Raw genomic sequence first — 14,631 nt, 5'->3', positions numbered from 1 at the left:
CATTTTTCCTGCTTGATGATGTCACTTCTGGTCATGACATCACTTCTGGTGGGTCCTGACAGATTCTCATTCTAAAAAGTGGGTCCAGGAGCTAAATTTGTGAGAACCACTGTAGTCTTACAGCAGCCATTGACAACCACTGTGCTGTGAGTAGTTCACAGGTGTGCCACAGGAATTTGGGGGAAAATCATTTGTTCGTAGGGCCAATGGGAATGTGAGCCCCGCATTGGCAGCATGGTGTGCCTTGGCAATGATAAAAAACCTGATGGTGTGCCTTGACAATTTGAGTGCCTTGACAGTGTGCCATGAGATGGGAAAGGTTGAAAATCATTGTCTTAGAGGATGGAGCCCCTGAATCTTCCATGGCGGTTCAGGAGAGGGGGAACTTCAAAGCTGTGTGGAAGAAGGAATCCTGTATCTTTTCTTACCCTGCAGCACTGGGATATGAGACATAGGGCACCATCCTAACCAGGTGTACTCAGAAGTAAGTCTCATTTTGTTCAGTGGGGCTAACTCCCAGGAAAGTGCAGTTAGGATTGCAGCCATAGGCAACAATCCTATCCACACTTTCCTGGGAGTAAGCCCCATTGAACACAATGAGACTTACTCTGAGTAGACATGCATAGGATTGGGCTGAGCGTTGCATCTGGCAACATTTGCTTTGAAAAGTAGGTGTAGGATCTCCGCCCTCTGCCGCATCTGGCAACAGTCACCCTGGTGCACCATGCGGTCTACGTGATACATACTCAACAATGTAACCTTGGTGAGAAAACAGGTCTTGTGCTGGTGAAAGAGGTAGATCTAGGCAGGCTGTATTTTTTCCTTTCCCTCCCCTTGTAGGAAGTGATAGCCCTTTATGACTCATCCCCTGACACCTGACAAATGCAGGGGAAGAGAGTGGGGTGGGGGGGCTCAGCCCAGTCATGGCTGGCTTCCCACCCCCGCCGGTGCTGCCAAGACAGGAGCTCCCCGCCCGCGAGCAAGTGAGTACAGTACAGATGCTGACACGGCTTGGCATTGGCCACCCTCCCGGCTTCCCCCTTGGCGGGGAGCGGCGCCGTTGCCCCTTTAAGAAAGCCCGGACGCGTTCTGTTTAATGTATCAAATTGTGGCGGGTCACGTGAGGCCCTGGAGAAGGGGTTGATCAGCACCGCGGCTGCAGCAGCAGCACCAGCAGCCAAGAGCCGACCGAGCCGGGAAGCGAGGGGTTGGCTGCGGCTAAGCCAGGCTGGGCGCAGTCCCGGTGGAGGGAGGGGGTTGATCCGAATCAAGGCGAGGCCCGGCGCTGGGGCACCCGATTTGCTCCGGAGTGACTCCGATTTCACACCCTTTTCTTTCTCACCCCCCCTTTTTTTCCCTGGCGTGTCCTTTCGCTGCTCTTGAGGACTTCTGCACATACCCACCAGGGATCGATTGGCTATTGATCGGTTCAAGGGGCCCTGCTGCCGCTGGGGAGAGACTTGAGCCGCTGCTCCTTTAAGCCCAGCCGTGGGGGGAGGAGGAGGGGAAATCCTGCGATGCGCCCTTGATCTTTAGTCATCCTTCCGCCCTTGAGTTCCTTCATACCCCCTTTTCCATTCCTTCCCTCCCTCCCTCCCTCCCACACCAACCCTAATGCGCTTTCACCACCCCCGGGAGACGAGGAGAAAAGGAAGAGGCAAGAGCATCTCTGCCTGTTCCCAGGGGCAGCCCCCCTTCGCCCTCCTCCCCTTGATTGCCACCCTGGCGATCGGCTGAAAAGGACCTCATCTCATTTGTCTTGTGCCATCCTCCAGTCCTTCCACCCCCCTAGCTTGCATTATATTGCAGAATCCTCTGTGTGTATGTGTGTGGGGCGAGGTTATGGGGTTTTTAATCTGCTGCATGCATGCAGGAGGCATTTATTTCAAGCAGGCAGCTTGTTCCCCTTCTAAGCCTTGAAGGCAAAAAAAAAGACCTTAAAAGAAAAATCTCCATAGCTTTCCTGTACCAAAATTGTGGGACGCCATAAATGGGCCTCATCTTTCTTTTTCACCCAGTTCACAGGACCTGGAGCACCCTCGCTTTCCTGACTGTGTGGGGCTAGATAGCTGTCCTTCTCTTTCTCTTCCTTCTTCCCCAGCCCCCCCCCTTTTAATTTTCGTTGTGTCTCTTGGGTTGGAACGGTGGCTCTGTTTTTCTGTGGTTGTCTCTTTTGCATGTGGCAAAGGTGTTGGAGATCGCCTTGATGCACTAGTTAATTTTTGTTGCTGTTCGTGACCTCGAGAACGTTAGCGAGAGGTGCTGAAGGTAGATACATATATATGTATTTTATTTAGGGGGGGGGGCGAGAGGAGAGAGAGAGAGACCCAAGATGGCTGGAGGTGGTTGTGAGGAGCATGTAAGGTTTTTTTGATCTGATGATAAAAGCTAAAAGGCACAGCAGCTGCGGCTGTATAAACTCAATTTAGAGCCCTCCCCTTCCCCCCTCTTCTTTCTCTCTCCCCCCCCCCATCATCAGGCACCCACTTGCAGGGTGGTGCCATCAACCAGCCTTCCTTCCCCCCCATTCATTTACAGATTTGTTTCCACTTTTCTCAAAAATAAAAAAAATCTGCCAATTAAAAAAATCAGCTCAAAATGGCTGAGGAGTGACTAGGTCCTCCTGGAATTGTACATTTCAGCAGTTCCCTTTAAGCTTGTGCGTGTCTCTCTGTCTCTCGATTCTCTTCTCTCTCTCTCCCCCCCCCCTTTTTTTTGCAGGCTGGTTCCAAAAGGAGAAATAGCTTTCATGTCAGAAGGAAAACAGAGAAGCAAAGGGGAAGAGGCGGGGGCTGGGCTCTTCATTAGCAGTTGAGAAATTCCTTTTCAGTTTGATCAAGGCATACTTGTTTTCCTTCCAGCAAGAGCAACCCATCACTCTCCAAAAGACTGAGAGGGTTTTGGAGAGGGGAGGTTTTTTTCTCATTTCAGCCTTATTAAAACAAAAACCAAGACAGATCTTGAGGAGAAGAAATTCCAGGGTATATTGAGAGCAGGTTGATTCTGTCTGTGGGTTGATTTGTCCTCAGCGGTTTCCACTCTTCCAAGGCTTTATTTTATTTTTATTTTCCTTCTCATTCCTATTTGTGAAAGGAGCAAAGGATGGGAGGGTCCCTTTGGCTCTGGGCTGGAATTTCATCTGAGAGTGATTGACCGTCTTCCTACTGAGATTGCACTGTCCCAAAGCCAGTGAAGAATTTTTTTTTAGCACCATTCAGCTGCATTAGAAGCCAGTTCAGTTTTAATTTTTCCTCTTGAATTTGTATTTTATCTCCCAACTTTTTGGTGGTTAAAGACTTGAATTCTGGACTCTTATGGGAGGAAAAAAGAGTTCTCTTGGATTTAGTTGGGAGGGGATAAAAGTTCCTTTGCAATAGCAAATGCTGGGTGAAAAGTGGTGATACAAATACTGAACTGGCAGTTTTTAACTTAGGAGGTTTATATGGAATTTGGACTTCCTTCTGGATTTTGTATGGATTTTTTCCAGTTCTCGGTAAGTTTTACTTTGGGAGCGTGTGTGTGAGTGTATGTGAAATTTTACTTTTCAGAATTAAATGTAAAAAATTCACAAGATTTCTTGGCTTTTAAACATATAACCATCTGTGCTCTGCAGTCTTAATATTGATTGTTAATGTCATTGAAACTGTGGGGTTGTGCTGCTGGGCTTTTGGGTGTGGGAGGCAAGAGGTATTTTACTTGATTGTTAGGAGATACAGTAGTTCTGCTTTTAATTTAACTTTTAATTTTTTGGTTCATTAGCAACTTAGTGGCCTTTCTGTTGCAAAAGTGAAAAGTCATCACCGTCGATAGACCAAAAACTGACTCATAAAAGATTTTTTGAAAAATTATAAAAATCTGTCTTGGTGGGAGACATGGCTGAAAACTGGAAGAACTGTTTTGAAGAAGAGCTTATATGCCCCATTTGCCTGCATGTCTTTGTGGAACCTGTCCAGCTTCCTTGTAAGCACAATTTTTGTAGGGGATGCATAGGAGAGGCATGGGCCAAAGAAACTGGACTTGTGCGTTGTCCTGAATGTAACCAGGCCTACAACCAGAAGCCCAACCTTGAGAAGAACTTAAAGCTGACCAATATCGTGGAGAAATTCAACTCTCTCAACCTGGAAAAGACCCCCTCAGTCTTACACTGTGTCTTCTGCCGCCGTGGGCCACCTCTACCTGCCCAGAAGATCTGCCTGAGGTGTGAAGCCCCATGCTGCCAGTCCCATGTTCAGACACACCTGCAACAACCCTCCACGGCGCGTGGGCACCTCCTGGTGGAGGCAGATGACATCCGAGCCTGGAGTTGCCCCCAACACAATGCTTATCGACTGTACCACTGCGAAGCGGAGCAGGTAGCCGTCTGCCAGTTCTGTTGCTATTACAGTGGTGCGCACCAAGGACACTCTGTCTGTGACGTGGAGATCCGGCGCAATGAGATCAGGGTAAGTGTGGAGCATTGCATTTCTGTGTTAGGCCACCTGCCTTTTGTCTACAAAGTACTAGCAGTTTGCTTCATGTTGAACAAGAGAGCATCAGAAAGTTAATTCCCTACCTCAGGGAGCCTCCCATCTTTAAAAGGTTTGATACGCCAGTCCTGGTCAGAAGCCAAAGAGGGGCTGGTTTCTTAACAGTGACTGTGGATCAACTGGATCAATATGGGCCCAGTAGCTCTGCTTTTTGACTTCTAGTTCTGCAAGGGCAGTGTTATCCTTATTGAGAGAGGTAGCTCCTTCTCAAATCAAACCTCTTTTAAAAAAATAAAAAATGGGGCACCCCAAAGGTGAGCTTTCTTTTCTTTTTTTCCTGACTAAGACAAGCATTTTTGTGTCTCTTGCAAGGCCTATGCAAAACATCATGGCCAATAAGATTTTCTGTAGGTTGCTCAGTACAGGCTTGCTGTACCTAATATCTGTGCTGTGCTGACATCTTAGATGTGGTGAAAATGAGGAAGTAAACAAAAGCTGACACAATCTCTTCAGGCCTCATTAGAAATGCATCAAGGGAAATGGACCCTTGGCTGAACAGGATGTGATGGGGGAGGAGGGGAAAGAAGCAGTGGGAATGTGTGTAGGTGGGGGGGCTTGCAATTTGAATGTGGCTATTCAAACAATAGCATGTGGGGGGGAGGTGATGGATGGTGGTGGTCTCTGGGGTTGTTTGTCACCCAGTATAAACAATAGGACCTTTAAATCTTCTAACTGCTTTGCAAACAATTGAAAGAATAGGAGGAAATCTGCTAAAGCTGCAGATCATTTGCATATGGTTCCTGACAATAGGCCTGCACTTAGCAGGTATAAAAAGGTCTCTCCTGCATTTACAATTTACAGTGAGGCAGTCTGATTCTTAGTAGGGGCTCTCCCCCCCCCCCCAAACAAAAAAATTGCATCACTGTCTCTTGCTCTTTGGCTTGCCCTGGGAACCTTTCCTGAAGGCCCTATCCCTCTGCTGCTCTCCACACAAGAATGGAGAAGAGGGGAAATCCAATGGGCTTGAAGCCTGAATGCACTGAAATCTGGTTTCAGGCAGCTTTGCTCCCAGGGGTTAGGAGCAAGGCCTTGATTACAATGCAAACCTCCTATTGTAAGGCATGTCATTGTCAAATCTCCATCTTCTCCCATCCTTTCTGGCCCAGCTCCTATGAAGGAAAAAAAAAATTCCTTATGAACTTGTCCCTCTCGTGATGGCTTCATGCGATGAAGGGTGGAGGGAGGCGGGAGAACATGTTGTCTTCAAGGGCAGGGCTGCTCCAGTGACCAAGCTGTGGGAAGGGGACCTCACTGGAACAACTGTCTAATGCCCCAACAGTTTTTGGCTGACACTTACCCGAATAAAGGAACCAAGTTTGAGGAAGGGCAGAGGGAGCTCTTTATACTGCTGCCAAGGCAATTTGGATCTCTGTGGCTTTGGAATACTAGGTTGAAATTTGAGAAAATAGGGTGCATTTTGTCTTGCATGCATGTAGTAATGGTGATTGGAACTGAGGATCCCTGTATGGATTCATTGAGTTCTGACACTGGCTATATTCTCAAGATCACCAGGTTATTTACTTTCCCCCTTAACAACATGACCATACAGTGCATATAAAAAGGTGACAGAAGGATTTTAAAGGGAGAGGTTTCTTTCTCCACTTCCTTAGTGCCTGCTTATTATGAATGTAGTGAGGTTCTCGATTGCAATGGTGATTATGAGCTTAAAACCAGGGAGTGGTATTTACTCTGGATTAATACTTGTGCCATATACAGAGTTGAAGGGTGTGGGCTCAAATGTTATGCAGGTGCTGTAACACCCCCATTTTTCTAAGGATTGGCTGTGTAGCCTCCCCCCTTGTTCTTGTCTGATTTAGGCCTCTGCTTTCCCTTTCTGAAGTGATCCTACTGTCTGAAATCTCTGAGAAGAGCCTCACAAGCAGGCCCTCGGATTCCTTTCAAGCATCATTGTGTAGGATAAATATTTAACAACAAATGAACAGCGGTGGCTGTAAAACGGAGACAACTTCCTGTGTATTCTAACATTGCCAACATGAGTCACCATTTAGCCATTAAATGGGGGGGGGGGTTAAGAGCAGTCATAAATAAAATTGCTATCTAATTATTTTCCAGTTAGACAGCTGGGCTCTTCTGTGGGGGATGGGGGTCTTCTGGGTAAAAAGAGGAACCTGTGAGTTGGACCAAGGTACCTATTTCCCACTCCTGGGTTTCTGGGGGAACCAAGGACCTGGGAGGAGGAGGTGGCTGTGACTCCATGATGCCCGCACAAGGAGGAGGAAGAGCTAGCTGGGCTTTAGGGAAGCTAAAAGGGTTGGCTTTCCCCTCCCCTCCTCTCTTTCTATTAATAGGTATCCAGGAGGGGAGGAATGCTGGCCCAAGCAGAAAAAAAGATGCCTTTTTTCCCAGATCTGGGAGAGGCTTGATGACAACGCGACTTGTGAATTGAGATGGACAAATCCCAATGGCGATTCGGTTCAGAGCTAACTTGTCCTTTAATGAGTCAGTTTTTAGGAATTCTTAGTCATGTCCACACCCGTCTCTTGCTAGAGGTTTACCTTGTGCTCTTTCTCTTTTTGCTGGAGGCTTCTAATGTGGAAACCTACAGTCATCCTGCTCCATTTTAGTCTTCCAGCTGTTGGTAGTCAGGCTACATTCTGTGTGAGTCACTCCCAAGTCCTTCTAGAATCTCCAGTAGGGGGTTAGCCTGAATAATCACCCTGGAGCAGCTAAAGCAACTGTACCCAGTGTCCTTGTGGTTGGGGTGGGTGTGACGCCAGGTTCTATTCTGTTTCTGTCAGTAAAGAACAAATGAATTGGATGTTGCAGCTTTTGGTGGGGCATGTTATGGGGAAACCTCTGCTTCTTCTGGCTCCTACCTCCTTTGAGAAAGTAGACAGCTGATATATATTGAGATGAATTTATCAGCCCCTGCCAAGCTTGCTGTAGGAGGGGTGTGTGTGTGTGTGTGTGTGTGTGTGTGTGTGAGAGAGAGAGAGAGAGAGAGAGAGAGAGAGAGAGAGAATTTTTTCCATTGAAAGTGAAGAGGATTTCTTTAATAGAAAACCGATACCATAGTAGCACTGAAGAATTGCAAAAGCTGAACTGCTGCATCACACTGGTGCTCCTTATAGGAGCTCCTCTGCAGATTTGTTTAGATATGTGTCCATTCCAGTTGCTGTCTCTTGAATGAAGCTGGAGTACATATACTTGTTTTTGTTCACCTTCCTTCTTGGCTAAGATTACCATTGTGGACATTCCAGGACGTTGGGGTCAATCTAGATGTGATACTAAACACATTGATTGCAAGCTAATGGGGCAGAGGCCTGCCTCTCTTTGCTTTTATTACTTTGTAGAATGGCTAGCATGTTGATGGTGAAGGTAAAATTAACTTCTGCAAGTAAAAGATGCAATCCACACCTTGCTGCAGTGGCAATGGTGGGGGTGATTTTTAGTGGGGAAAATAGCATGGTATGAAGACTGCCTTCTTCTGCACCATGGTCCTAATCTGGACTGGGGCTGTATGCAGCTACTGTCTTGAAAAATTAAAGATAAGACCCTGGCTGGGCAACAAGGTGTTTAACATTGCATAAATCTTGGCCCTAACATCCTGACCATTGTTTCACTGCTCTGCTAAAAAATTTTCTTTTTTAAATAAATACTGTGCTGTGCCTGTGCACCTTTGCGGCAGTCCCCCTGGAAATCACCTCTTTGATGTTCATGTTTTTTCTGTCCCTTTAGTAAAGAACTGGGGTTGTAATGCACAAAGAAAAAGTAAGGCACGCAGCCCCTCTTCTATTGAGATTTTTGCACACCTGCAGGAAGGGAAGCAGCACAGCTTTCTGTGTGTACATTAAACAAGGGCACCATGCTTACATTTGTATTTAAAAAAATAAACCCAAAACTCTCTGTCTAAGGAAAAGCAGGAATGTGTGTTTAGGAAATCCATACAAAAGGGTCATGGGAGATGTTTTGCGCTGGATCCGGGCATACCAATGCAAATGTCCTGCAAATAAGTTTAGGGAGCAGTCTGCTAAGATCCAGGTTTGCATAATAGAAAAGATTAAAATCAGCTAAGCTGTAAAATACTAAATTGGGAAGTGGTGAAAGTTTTGGATGTTTTTCTTTTGTAAGGTTTACAATGTGATCTAATGATTCCTGCTTGTACTGTTTGCCCTGCCTTAATTTTGACCATGCGTAAAGGCTTCTGGATATGGAGGTAGTGGGTGTCATGGGAAACAGTGGCAGGAGGGGCTTGTAATGTAAAATGTTGTTGGATATTCAGACAACTTAAAAACTGCCCATGGCCTTTGAGGAAGCATTATGAAATTTGAGAGCCCCCTGAATGATTAAGCAACTTTCTAATGCATGACAAATTTTAATGCATGCACAATTGGGACTATCCTGCTCCATGAATTGAGGAAACTCCAGGAAAATTATTCAGCTTGGTGCTTTGGAGAGTGAGTCAGCGAGTGGAGCATTTCACACTTTATGTAGCATTCTTATTTGCTGCGGTAAATACGTCAAGTGTGAACGGCAGCTGCTCCTCTCCATCGTACAGTGGATGCATGTTACAAGCCACAGCCAAATGTGGCTCCCTGGTGTGTTTGTGTCCAAGTCCTTGAAGACCTTTATCTTCCTTTCACACTTTACATGTTTATCACGGCAAACAACCGTGTGTGTCGGTGGTGCAAACAAGATTCCCGTATTGAGTGTGAAGCAGCTTCTAGTCCCCCCAGGGTTATCTTTCCTTCTATTGGTGGCTTGTAGGAATCAAGAAGTGGCAAGGAACAGAACCAGACACAAATACAAATATTTGTACTTGTGACAAATCTAGGGTGTTTCTGCTTGGAAAGAGCAATGCAAATGGTTAAAAGCATTGAGGTATTGAAAGCAACAGAAATGCAAGAGGCTATATCTCAAAAGATGCTTGTCTGTTCCTAACTTAGAAGTATTCAACCCTCAAACAGGGCTTTTGTGCCCTATCTGGTTCTTGTTTTGATGAGTCAAACTCTTGCCTGTACTTTGTGGGAAGCAGCGGACCTAGAGCTGGGTGAACGGGGCAACTGCACTGGGTGCTGAGTCAGTGCGCCTCTAGGACCGTGCGGGCAGCCTCCCTGAGGATCCCAGTGTGGTTGGAAACTACACTTCCGGTTTTCTGAAAATACGTTTAAGACCATGGGGAAGCCTCACAAGGCTTCCATAATCTACTTCAAGGTCGTGCAAGGCTCTGTCATGCTTCAGAGGTAGGGAGGCGTCATCTTCTGCAGGGGGGGTTGGCGGCATCTTTTGCAGGGGATGGCTTCATGGACCTTTGCCCAGGAGCAAGGAGGGGAAAGTCTACCACTGCCATGGACTGCCTTTTCCTCAAGTAACCTTCTTCCCTTCAGGCCAACATTTACCCTCATAGCCACAACAGAAATTGATCATCACCCAAAACTTCTTTTAAAATTATGTAACCATTTTGTAGTGGTTGTCATGCGCATGGTGCATGCCACATTATGGCTTTAGGAAATGCTTGAACTTACCTGTGAATCTCCAAAATGTCCTCCCACAAAAGATCCCAAACATAGAAATGTTTGTGCTCAGAAGTGTAGTTGAGTTTTTATCATTTTGTCAAGTCTACAAGTTTTTAATGTATCTTGTATTAGAACTAAGGAAGGTATAGGGCCCTAAAAAAAGAACGTGACTGCTGCCCAGTTCTGCTAAAGGTCTTCTGGGAAGATTAGCCCTTTGCTTCCAGCTCATCCCAGAAATAGGCCTCCCATCTCACTAAGGCAAGTCCTGCAACCCATTCCTGGCAACACTTGAAAATTCAAGAGGGGGAGATCTTCATTCCACTGCTGACCTAAATGTTTTTATGTCTCGCCACCCTTGACCCAGAAGATATATCTGTTTATATTTGGTTTGCTTTCAGCATGTATAATCTGTGAAGCATCCACCATCTAAGATCTATATTGATGGCAAAAGAATTGACTTTTTTCCCCCCTTACTGCTGTATTTTAAGAGCAATTCATGACTGTTTTATCCTTTGCTGAAGTTCACACTTGCTGATTTCTTGCAGAACTCTTAACTTGCAGAGGAGTTGACCTTTTGCACGCAGCTGTGGTTTGATATAATAGTCTATCTCTTGCAAAGTTTACCTTCATTGCCAGTAACAATCCTCAAGAACTGCTAATGGAAAAAAATATATACTTAGTAGAACTAAGGAGGAAGGTCAAAGTGAGAGTCTACCTACCAAGGAGTGAATTGATGGTGTGGTGTGCCTCCTTATTGGACTGTTGTAGAACCATATTTCTGAAAGGTGAGATGCACTGGAAAGGGTTGAGTATTTTTGGGCCACGGAACTGCTGTTCTAAGTGCATCTAACGGGACTGGAAGAAGAAAATTCAAATTTCTAGGTGTGAAGTGTAGGGTTCTGGCCGTGTTGTGGGATCTTGTACCAATTCCAGCAAGGGGGCCATTGATGACTGTTGGGTTCTAGTGCTGCTTCAAAGGGGTACCATATACTCTTAGTCTAACTCTGAATTCTTGTATGCAGTCCTACAAAACACCATTGGAATAAGTCTATTACAAGATTGGTCTTCAAATATTTTCTGATACAGACACCTACACAATTTGGGGGTTTGTGGCTTTCTGGTATTTAAAACTTTCCGCCTCATCTTTGGGCTATTTCCTGCTTGATGTCTTGGACTCCTCCTTTTCAGGGTCCTATACTTTTTACTCATCCTCTTGCATACTAAAGAAACACACAATTTGTTTTTTCCAACCTTGCACTTTTACAGCAATCTCGATAATAAACATCTGTGCTATATTCCTCTTAGTCTGTTTCAGCATACTTGCAACCTTGGAGTACCTAGGTTTTCAAAAATGCTCCTTCCACAAAAACATGATTAGGATAAAAAATCTGACAAAGAACAGTAGACAATCACCCCATGTTTGACATAAACATCTGTAGTCATCTAGACTTGTAATAATTGCTGCATAATAATTATTATGGACAATGCAGTGGGGCTTACTGAGGTATCATATCTTCCCTTTAAGATGCCACATTGTCACCACACAGAGTTCCTCCTAACTTGTTCCTTGAAGAGAAATTTGGAGCTTTTGAGCCATAATATTTAAGATGCCTTTTTATAAGTGAAATATGCTGTGAATGAGATTCTTCCTCACCCCCTGAGTAGCATTTATTTTCTGGCAATGTAACCATTTTTATATGGTTATATGGACCCCCCCCCTCCAAAAAAAAAAAAAAATGCAAGCACAATATCGCTTGTTTCCTATATGCTGTATAGAAGAGGTATTGTCTTACTGCAGCAGTTCTGCTGTGGCCAGCAAGTAGGTAGGATGCTGTTGACTTTGAGATGAGCCATGTAGGGTGGGTGGATGTGTCTGTTCTCTGTTGGACAAAGCCCTCCTACTTTGCTGCAAAGGAAAGAAGCTAAACTTCACCTTCATTTAAACTTGGAAGAAGAGCAACGGGCTTGCCAAACACAAATGGATCTTTGGGTGTCAAGAAAAGATTGCAGGAAGGCATATCTGGCAAGAGCCAGCACTGCAGTATGGTACAAAAATGACAAGGGATTGGGGGGAAAGGTAGCAAGCAGCCTCACTGTGGTCAGAACTAGTTTGCTTTGTCAACACAGGCAATGCAGGAGCCAGCTGATGCTGTACAAATGTACTCCTCTTTTCCCCATCTCTAGCTCCAACCAACTACTTTAAACCCCAGTTTTGCCAGGGGCACAGTAGGGAATGGAAAATGTCCTTTGGTTAAGGTAATACATGCCCTGTTAGATTTATCCTTCTGTAAAGGGCCCAGTCATATCCCCCATTTGTAAAATGCAGGGCTACTTTTGCTCTCCCCAGACCACAGAGCAAACAGTAGTGAGAGAGAACAGAATTTTTCAACAGAGACTGACTAAAGAGTTTCCATGGGCCAGCCACTGTGTTGAAGGGTGATGATTTAAAAAAATTCTAGCGGTATCATGGTTTGTACACAGGGTCATTTTCTCTCCCTTCTTCTCCCCCTTTGTTTTGTGGGTGAACCATATTTGCATCTTCATGATTATAAGCTTGCATCAGCAAGTGGGAGTACAAGTTCCTTCCGGCTGGTCTGTAAACGTGCCACCTTCTGCTTTCCCAGCTCCCCTTGCTGCAGCGCCTGTCACTTTAAATGTGAAGCCAAAGGCTTTCTTTTCCTTTTTCCTCATCCTAGCAATTCCAGTCCCAAATTCCCTTTTCTCTGTTCCTAAGAAAGACCTTGCCCTGCTCTTGCCTTCCAGTTGCTTGGCCTGCAGCATTCTTGCTCTTTCCCTGTGTGGGTTGCCAAATGTGTACAGTGATTTTTCTCCATTGGGCACGCTGCCCAAATGCTTTTTTTATTTGTAATGACTTATTAGGCCTTGGGTGATCTCCCAGCAAATCTGCTGTCACCCACCCAACCTCATTCCTCCTCTTTCCCCTGCCCCCACTGCTCTCCCTGATTGATTGGTCTGGACAGCCTCTAAATTCTTTAAGCTGGGCTTTTGTTTTCATGGAAATTTAGAAGGCAGGAAATTAAACTTGTGATAGCAGGAAAGACTGCTTCATAGGAATCCGAGAGATTAAGATCTCTTAACCATCATGGGTACTGAGGGTGCTGCACCAGGGTGGAATCTGCTCTTAGGACATACAACGAAGGTGTCTTGGCAATTCTCAACAACAATAAAATCTTGCATTTCCTTAAGCCTACACTGTTTCTTAGCTCCTTTGCTGCCCTTCTGGTGAGTGCTGTTGGATGGCAAGCTCTTGATATGGTTTCATTTTTAGCTAAGTAGCTTTCATTGCCCCCAGAGCCACATGTTTTAGGTTGAGTTGCCAAGAAAAATAGGCAGGGTGAAGCAAATGCTGTGGGAAGGCTTGCAACTGCAGATGGAATCGAATACATGGGGCTGATAAAACAAAAGTGCCCAGGTCCAGGGTGACTGCATGTGACAGGAGTTGGCAGAGGAGGGGAAGTTTGTCACACTTGTGTTAAGATATAAAATTGCTTTTGGGGGGATATGTTATGCCTGAGCTTAAACAGAAATCTATTTTGATTTTCCATCTCTTACCATGGGGGGGGGGGGGAGAGCATATGGAGTAACACCCTCAAGTGACCATGTGGAAAGAATGGAGGCAGGAATTTGTATTTCTCTCTTGTGCTCATCCTCATCAAGGGGTGTTTGACTTGGAGGGCCAAGCAAGAATGGCCGTCTGCTGCTATCAAGTAGTGTTTTCTTGGTCCCAGAGACCTGCTACATATTATCTATTAAGGTGAGAATTTGGCCTTCCCTCTTGAATAACTGGCCCCTTTGCTGTCTAGACCCACAGCTTTGGCAAGTTATGGAAATACCTTGGCAGTGATGAATTCTGGTGCTGCCTTGGTCTGACCTAAGGTTGCATCTATACTGTTTAGCACAACCATTGGGGGAGCAAAGGCATGGCAAACCATTCTTTCTTCTCCTATGAATCCTATTGAAAAGGCCAAAAGCACCTTAATTTGAAAGTCTAATTTCCTCCTCTGAACAGAGGAACTCTATGGCAAAGCTTGACATTCTCGATGACCTCCCACTAATTAAAAGGGCAGAAGACTTTTTAGTATGGTGGACATTGTTTGGAAGCCTCCTTGTTTCTTCACTTGAGTCATGGGTTGTGTTTTGCAGCGGGTCCCCTGTTGCAAGATGCTCTCCTGATTTTGCTCTTTGTGCTTTGTTGTCCTGCCACTGGAATTGCTGTTGATTCCTACTGCTTGCCACATGATACTATACTTTTTCATGCATTGAAACAAGCTAGAGGAGTTGAGGACTGTCAGATAGCAAATGCAATCATGATTGGTTGTGAGTGAGAATAAAAGGTGCTTGCTTCTCATGAGCATTGCTGGGTCTTACTTTTTCATCCTTCCTACCCCCCCCCCTTGTGTGTCAGTCTGATGTCTAGCAGAAGTAGGCAGTTGGTCCTTATGTTATAGTGGAGCTGGGGGCTTTGCTTTCTCTTGTGAATTCTCATGGTTTGTTAGCTGATCATCCCTCTTTAATTTTTAGTGACCTAAGACTTCTCCATGTCTACACATACATGCTATGCAGGAAAGCATCACGACTTGGAGCTGCTTTGCATTTTGAGTGGTAGA

The 14,631-nt window shown here is 45.3% G+C and overlaps 1 protein-coding gene across 2 annotated transcripts in view; it reads left to right on the top strand.

Annotated features, from left to right (window-relative positions):
* Positions 1 to 1,144: 1,144 nt before the first annotated feature.
* TRIM8 (tripartite motif containing 8) overlaps positions 1,145 to 14,631 on the top strand; it is a 69,403-nt gene continuing 55,916 nt past the window's right edge. The window contains exons 1-3 of one of the 2 annotated variants that reach the window (XM_066620593.1): positions 1,145 to 2,268; positions 3,434 to 3,493; positions 3,760 to 4,442. In XM_066620593.1, the coding sequence (XP_066476690.1) occupies positions 3,873 to 4,442 (570 nt within the window). In that variant the 5' untranslated portion in view covers positions 1,145 to 2,268; positions 3,434 to 3,493; positions 3,760 to 3,872. The remainder of the gene's footprint in view (positions 2,269 to 3,433; positions 3,494 to 3,759; positions 4,443 to 14,631) is intronic. The other variant, XM_066620594.1, reaches the window with a different exon arrangement.

Source organism: Tiliqua scincoides, chromosome 3 (assembly GCF_035046505.1).
Source record: "Tiliqua scincoides isolate rTilSci1 chromosome 3, rTilSci1.hap2, whole genome shotgun sequence".
Classification (NCBI taxonomy): domain Eukaryota; kingdom Metazoa; phylum Chordata; class Lepidosauria; order Squamata; family Scincidae; genus Tiliqua; species Tiliqua scincoides.
This window is presented reverse-complemented; position numbering and strand designations above follow the sequence as displayed.